The following is a 7,173-nucleotide window of genomic DNA, read 5'->3' as shown; positions in this document are numbered from 1 at the left end:
CTTAAAGGGGCAGCGCACTTCGGGGGGCGGGGCTTGTAAAAGGGGTGGGGTCCTTAAATGGGGAGGGGGTGGGAAAGGGAGGGGCACATCCTGAAGAGTCGGGGGCATCCTGAATTCCTGTGAGCACCTTAAAGGGGCAGGGACGTCCCGAATTGGACGGGGGCATCTGAACTGGACGGGGGCATCCTAAATTCCTGGGGACATTGTAAAGGGACGGGGATAATTCAAAGGGATGGAGGCGCCTTAAAGGGGCAGGGACACCCTAAATCGAATCAGGGCATCTTAAAGGGACAGGAACCCGTTAAAGAGGCAGGGGCCTCCCAGCCGGTGACAGGGGGTGGCAAAGGCCTGGGGACCCCCCGGGGGTCGGGGCGCCTCTTAAAGGGCCAGCGCCGCTCTCATTGTGCGCCAAGGGAGGGGGTCCCACCGCACCCCACCCCCCCCCCCCCCCCCCCCCCCCCGCCGGGCGCACACCTGGGCTGCCCGCGGCTGGGAGCGGGCCGGGGGCGGGGTGGGGGGCCGGGGGCTCCATGGCGGGGCCCGGGGCGGCGGCGGCGGCGGCGGGCGGGGGCCGGCCGGGGTGGGGACGCTGCCGTGGGGCCCCTGGGGCTCCTTTAAGGGCTCCTGGGTAAATTTAAAGGGGCCGCACGCCTTTCCCATCACCCCCCAGAGCCCGCCCCTCCCCGCAACGGGGGGCTACGGAGGGGGCGATGAATTGCCGGCGGGTCTCAGCCCACCCCCCTCCCAAGAAAAGCCACAGCGATGGTTTTAAGGGGGGGGATTCCCCCAGGAGGGCGGGAAGGGGGAGCCCCCCGGATGCTCCCCTCCCCCGTGCACCCCCCCCATCCCCGCCCCCACCCCACAGCACCGCCCGGGGGTGCCCGGAGCGATGGGGCACCCATGGAACCCCCTCCCCCATCCCGGCACGGCTCCGCCCCTTTGGTCCAAACGGGGCGTGGTTGGGCGGGGAGGACACGCCCTCCCGTGGCGAGGGGGCGTGGCTTCCCCGGCTGGACCCGCCCCATTCCAGTGCTCCCAGTGCCGCTCCCCAGTGCAGTCAGGGAGCGCCCTCCGCCCCAAAATCGGACAGAACCCAAGTGTCCAGCAAAGCCCCGCAAAATCGGGGCGCGCCCAGGGGTCCGGGAGAGCCCCCTAAAACCGGGGGGGGTCCAGCGGTCCGGCAGAACCCCCCCAAATTCGGGGAGGGTCCAGCGGCCCGGGGCGCCCCCCGCCCCGTCCTGGGGTCCCCATCAGGGCTGGGGAGGGGGATTCGGCTCCGCTCGGCTGTTTCCGTCACGGGCGAAAGGGCCCGAAGCCTGCCAAGAGGTTTTCGGGTATTTCCGCATCCACTCGGGTGTTTCGGCCTCACTCGGGAATTTCCGGCTCCACTCGGGGTCGCAGCGGCGCGGGCGGCGCTCGGCTCTTCCCGCGGCTCTCGGCGGAAAGTACCGAAGGAAACTTCGGGTAACTCCGTCCCGGCGGCGGAAATACTCGAAGTCTGTGACGGCCGCCAGCCGAACCTCTCCGGGAAGAGCCGAAGCGGCGCGGGGGGGCGTGTCGGGTGTTTCCGGCGCGGCGGCGGAAATGGCCGAGGACCGGCGGCGGCCGCCATGTTGGGAGCCGCGGGGCGCTGAGGCGGCGGCGGCGGCGTGAGGCGGCGGCGGCCGGGCCGGGCCGGGCGGACCCCGCCCGCTCCCCCTGCTCCTCTCCCGGCCCCCCCAATGCCGCTGGCCTGGCCCCCCCCCGCCCCCTGAGCTCCCCCGCTTCCCCTTCCCCCTCCCCGCACACCGCCTGCCGCGGCTTCCCCCTATCGCGATAGTCGCCGGGGGGGCGGGGGGGGGGGGCCGCCATGTCGAGCAGCGGTCGCAGCCCTTTGCCGACCGTCAACGAGAGGGACTCGGAACAGGTGAGGGAGGGATGGCGGGGATCGGGTGTGGGTGAAGGAGGACCCGGCCCCGGTGTGTGGGGAGAGGGGCGGCTGGGGGGGGAAAAGGGGCATTTTGTGAGGGGAAGAGGGGACTGAGAGGGTCTAGGGGATTTTTGTGAGGGGAAAAGGGGCGTCTAGGGTCTGTTTCTGAGGGGGAAGGGGAGACTGAGGGGGTCTGAGGGCTTTTTGTGAGGGGAAAAGAGGGATCTGAGGGAGGAAAAAGCGGGTTGAAGGGATCGTGAGCTGGTTTGTGAGGGGAAAAGGGGAATTCGGTGTCGGTTTGTGAGGGGAAAAAGGAAAAAAAGGGGCTCTGAGGGGCTCGTGGACTGATTTGTGAGGGGAAAGGGGGGGTCTGAGAGTGTAAAAAGGAAGATTGTGGGGGTTCTGGTCCCGTCCATGTGGAAAAAAGAGGGACTGAGGTGTTTATGTGAGGGGAAAGGGGAGTCTGGGGTGGGTTCGTGAGGGGAAGAGGGGTCTTAGAGGGGCCTGAGCAATTTTGTGAGGTAAAAAGGGTGTTTTGAGGGGGGCCTGGGCTGGTTTGTGAGGGGGAAAAACGGCGATCCGAGAGGGAAAGGGAGGCTGAGAGAGTCTGGGGTTGTTTTGTGAGGGGAAACAGGGGGGTCTGAGGCGGTCCTTGCCCGTTTTGTGACGGGAAAAGGGGGTCCTGCGCCACTCTGTGAGGAGCAAAAAGGGTCTGGGGTCGGTTTGTGAGGGAGAGGTGGGGCCTGAAAGGAATTTGAGTAATTTTGTGAGGCAAAAGGAGTGTTTAACGGGAACCTGGGTTGATTTTTGAGAGAAAAAGCGGGTCTGAGAGAGAAAAAAACAAGGGGGTCTAAAGGAGCCTCGGGACGTTTTTGTGAGGGGAAAAGGGGATCCTGAGGCGTTTTATGTGTAGAAAGAGGGGTCTGGGGGGATCTGGAAGGGAAAAGAGGGACTGAAGCGCTCTGGGATTGTTTTGTGAGGGCAAATGGGGGGACTGAGGGGGCTCTGAGGGGCTTCGGGGCCCCTCCATGAGGTGGAAAAGGAGGGTCTAAGGGTCCCCCCAGCGAGGTGGTCCTGGGGGACCCCCAGTTCCTCTCTCCCCCACCCGTGGAGGACCCTGGGGCTCCCCAGGCCCAGACTCTCCTGTGGGGTGGGGGGTCCTGAGCCATGGCCCCCCTTCGGGGCCGGATCTGTAGGGAGAGGGCTCTGGGGTTCTCCTGGGATGAGCCCCTCCCCAAAGGTTTGGGGTCGCGTTTCGGGGGTCTCTGAGTGGCAGCAGGGGGGGTTTGTGTGCGTGACCCCCAAAGTCGGGGTGAGGGGCTCGAGCCTTGCACCCCCAAGGGAGAGGGGCAAGGGGGAGGGTGCCAGACCCCCACATTGAACCCCCAGGGTCTGGGATTTGCTGTGGGGGGCAGGTTTGGGGTGTCATTGTGCCCCCCCAGCTCGGTGGCTGCACGATTGGGGTGTGGGGGCGTCAGCCCACCCCCTTCCCCACCCCCTTCCCTGCTGCGGCCCCCCCAGAACGGTGAGGGCTGTGGGGGCGGCGGCAGCGCTGCCACAGGCTCGGCACCCTCCGAGGGGTTTGGGGGGGCTCTGAGGGGTGAACCCCCCAAATTAAAATGATTCCAACCCCTGTGAGTGGGGACCAGCCCCCCGCCAGGGTGGGGAATGGGGGGTTCACCCCCTTGTGTATTTGTGGGGGTCTGAGGAGGTTGAGGCCCAAACCCCTTTGGGGGAAGCTGGGAGGGGGTTCCCCCATTTTGGGGGTGGATTCGGGGGGCTCTCGGGGTCCCTCTCTGCTCCCAGCTTCCGTTGCTGTTGGGAGACCCCACTGCTGGCTCAGCCCTTTTGGGGAGCACCGGCGGGGCTCCTCAGCTCCCCCACCTGTGTGACACCCCCATTTTGGGTGATATTTTGGGGGGGCTTCCCCCTTCTGCAACTGGGGAGACCCCCGAGCGCTGGGGAGTGACCCCGGCAGGGCGTGTGGGGGCACAAGTGGCCTCATGTCTGTGTCCCCAGGCCCGAGGACAAGGCCATGCCACCTGTTCTGTGGCCGTGGCTGTGGCATCGGGCCCCCCTCCTCGTTTTGGGTGCTTTTCCTCTTGTTTATCCGCCGTTATGTAACGCCAGAGGAAAATTATTCCTGGCTGGGAAGATTTGGGGAGGGGGCGGCGGCGCCGTGTGGGGGGGGCTGCGCATCTCCCCCAAGCCCAGCAGCCGAAATCGGGGGGCCTTTCCCTGTGCCCCCTCCCCCGCCCCCCCCCCTCAGTTCCTCCCTCATGCGGAGCCCTATCTGGTGGGGTTGGAGATAAAAAAAATCTTCAAAAATGCCTAAATTTGGCTGACATTTGAGCGGCGCCGCACGCACCAGCGCTGCCTCCCCGGCTGCCACCGCTGCCTCCCCGGCTGCCACCGCTGCGCCGTGCCTGGGGGTCCCCGGTGACACCGGTGCCGGTCCCACTGCCACCAGTTGTCACCAGTTTGGTGCCGGCGGTGTGGGCGGGTGCTGGTGGCATCAACACCTCCCGGCACCGGGATCCTCACACCCGCCTGGTGACATCGCTGCTGGGCCTGGTGACACCACCGCAGCCCCGGTGACATCACACCGTGCCCGGTGACATCACACCGTGCCCGGTGACATCACCGCAGCCTCGGCGCTGCCGCCGCCGTTCCGATGGCAATTCCCAACCTTTCGGCTGTGCCCCCCGCAGGACGGGACCCTCCCGCCTCTGTTCCCCCCGCCGCTGTGGATTTTCCCCTTTTCCGCCCCGTTTTCCCCGCCCCGGCGCTCCAGGTGTTCCCCGGCCCCGCCCCCGCCCCGTCCCGCTGCGGCCTCAGCCCCGACCGGTCGAGCCGGTCCCCGCTCCCTCCCGGCGTCCCGCGGGGCTCCCGCCGGCACCGCCCCGCTGCCGCCGCTCCCGGCGCTTCGGGTGCCCAGGGTGAGTCCCCTCGCGGCGGGCGGGATGGGGAAACTGAGGCACGAGGGGCTCCGGCCCCTTTGGTTACCGAGCGCCGGGCGCCGCCGCCACAAAGCACACCGGGGCCTGCCCGGTGCCGGTGACACCCCCCCAGTGCCGGGGAGCCCCCGGTGCGGGTGACATTCCCCGGGCGCGACCCGTGCCGGGCGGTGCCTCCTTTGCCGTATTTGCCATATTTTTGGGCGCTCTGGCCTCGCCGATAAGAGGAGCCGGGAAATGCCCGGAACGCTGCCCACGTGCCGCCACCGACCCCCGCGGGGGGCTTCGGGGGGCTCTGGTGCCGGGGGTGCCCCGGATCCACCCCCCCCCGGCGGCTTCTGGTGCCGGTGCTGCCTCGGCCTCGCCCGGGGGGGTTCGGGGGCTCCGGTGCCGCCTCGGAGCCCGAGTGAATCCCGGCAGCGCGGCCAGATGGCTCCGCACGCTCCCGCCCCGTTGCCACGGCAGTTTTTTGGCAGAAACCCCCGTTTTCCTTCACTTTTCCCCCAGCACCGCGCTGGATTTTGGGGGAGGGGGAAGCTCCAGGCCCCCCCCCCCAGGCCCCAAAACACCGTGTTCTCCCCCCAAATCTGGGGGTTTGGTTGCGCCATCGCCGGCACCTCCCCCGTGGCTTCCGCCAGCGGTTTCCTTCCCACGGGAGGGGGAGGGGGCACCCCAAGATGTGCCCCCACAAAAATGAACCCGGTGAGGTTTTGGGGGGCCCCAAATCCCGCCGGGGGAGGGGGGGTTGGCTCGGCTTCCCCGCCCGCTCACGCGCTGCCGTTATCTCCGGTGTCACCGGAGCGGTGACAGCCCCGCGGGGGTGACGCTGCTCAGCGCCGGCGTCTCACTCCCCGTAAGGGAACACCCCGAAAGTGTCCCCAAAGCCCGGGTGACCTTTGGGGGAGGGGCCCACGGTGGCTTTTGGGGTGCAGGAAGAGGGGGTTTGCGGCGATGTTGTTCTGGGGCCCCCCCAGTTTCGGCTGGGGTGTGAACTCTGCTGTCCAGGTGGTCGGATTTGGGGTAAAATCGTGATAATTGGGCACTGAATTTTTAGGAGGGGAGCGGGGAGGGGGTGACACGGCGCTGGCCCCTTCCCACCCTCCTGGCCCAGCCCGAAACCATGGCGCTTGCGTCAGGTATCGGGGGCGGCTCCCGGCCGGGCCGGGCCGGGCGCGGCTCCGCCGCTCCGGACTTTGCTCCCGGCTCCTCCAGGAGCCTGCGGACCCCCCCGGATCCCCGGGGCGCTGCGGGGGGACACGGCCGGCCCGAGCTGAGCCGAGCGTCCCCTCGGTGTCCCCGCAGCCGGGCGCCGTGGAGGGCAAGGGCGGTGGCAAGGCCAGCATGCTGCGGGGCCGCAACGCCGGCACGGCCGCCGAGGAGCAGCCCCACATCGGCAACTACCGGCTCCTCAAAACCATCGGCAAGGGCAACTTCGCCAAGGTCAAGCTGGCCCGGCACGTCCTGACCGGCAAGGAGGTGAGTGGCAGCCTGCTGGCGTGGGGACAGCGCTCGGGGGGGCCCGGAGCACGGGTGGCAGCGCGGGGACGGGATGGGCCCGTGGGTGCCACCGTGGTGCGGGGATGGGATCAGCCTGTGGGGATGGGATCAGCCCGTGGGTGCCACCGTGGCACGGGGATAGGCTGTGTCCTGTGGGTGTCACCGTGCTGTGGGGACAGCTCTGGGTGCCAGTGCTGGCCCTGGAAATGCCACCACAGTGTGGGGACAGTCCTTGTTCTGTGAGGGCCACCGTGGTGCGGGGACAGCTTTGCATCCTGGTCCTTGCCCTGGGAGTGCCACCGTGGCCCAGCGATGGGCTTCCTGTCCCCAGCAGTGAGTGCCACTGCAGTGCGGGGGTGGACTTGTGGTCGATGTGCTGTGGTTGTCACCACAGGGACAGGCTTGTTGTTCTTGTCCTGTGGGTGGCACCGTGGTGTGGGGACAGCTCTGGGTTCTGGTCCTTGTCCTGTGGGTGCCACCGCAGGGATGGGCTGCTGATCCCTACCCCGTGGGTGCCACCGTGGTGTGGGGACACTTCTGGGCCCTGATCTGTGCCCTGGGAGTGCCACCATGGCACAGGGATGGTCCCAAGCTCTCAGTCCTCGTGCCGTGAGTGCCACCACGGTGTGGGGACAGGCTCCCGGTCATTGTCCCACAAATGCCACCGCAGCGTGGGAGCCGGTTCCTGGTCCTTGCCCTGGGAGTGCCACCGTGGCGCGGGGACAGGTTCCTGGTCCGCACCTCACGAGTGCCACCACGGTGTGGGGACAGCCCTGGGGATGGTCCTGTCACCTTCCCTCTCACTCCATG

The 7,173-nt window shown here is 67.9% G+C and overlaps 1 protein-coding gene across 1 annotated transcript in view; it reads left to right on the top strand.

Annotated features, from left to right (window-relative positions):
• The first annotated feature begins 1,750 nt into the window (after window positions 1–1,750).
• Window positions 1,751–7,173, top strand: part of MARK2 (microtubule affinity regulating kinase 2) — a 12,582-nt gene continuing 7,159 nt past the window's right edge. Inside the window, exons 1-2 of the mRNA XM_042020147.1 lie at window positions 1,751–1,906; window positions 6,169–6,342. Coding sequence (XP_041876081.1) covers window positions 1,850–1,906; window positions 6,169–6,342 — 231 coding nt within the window. The 5' untranslated portion in view covers window positions 1,751–1,849. The remainder of the gene's footprint in view (window positions 1,907–6,168; window positions 6,343–7,173) is intronic.

The sequence above is a fragment of the Corvus kubaryi genome, unplaced genomic scaffold (genome assembly GCF_017639235.1).
Source record: "Corvus kubaryi isolate FWS band 111438036 unplaced genomic scaffold, C.kubaryi_AGA036_p1.0 36830, whole genome shotgun sequence".
NCBI lineage: Eukaryota > Metazoa > Chordata > Aves > Passeriformes > Corvidae > Corvus > Corvus kubaryi.
This window is presented reverse-complemented; position numbering and strand designations above follow the sequence as displayed.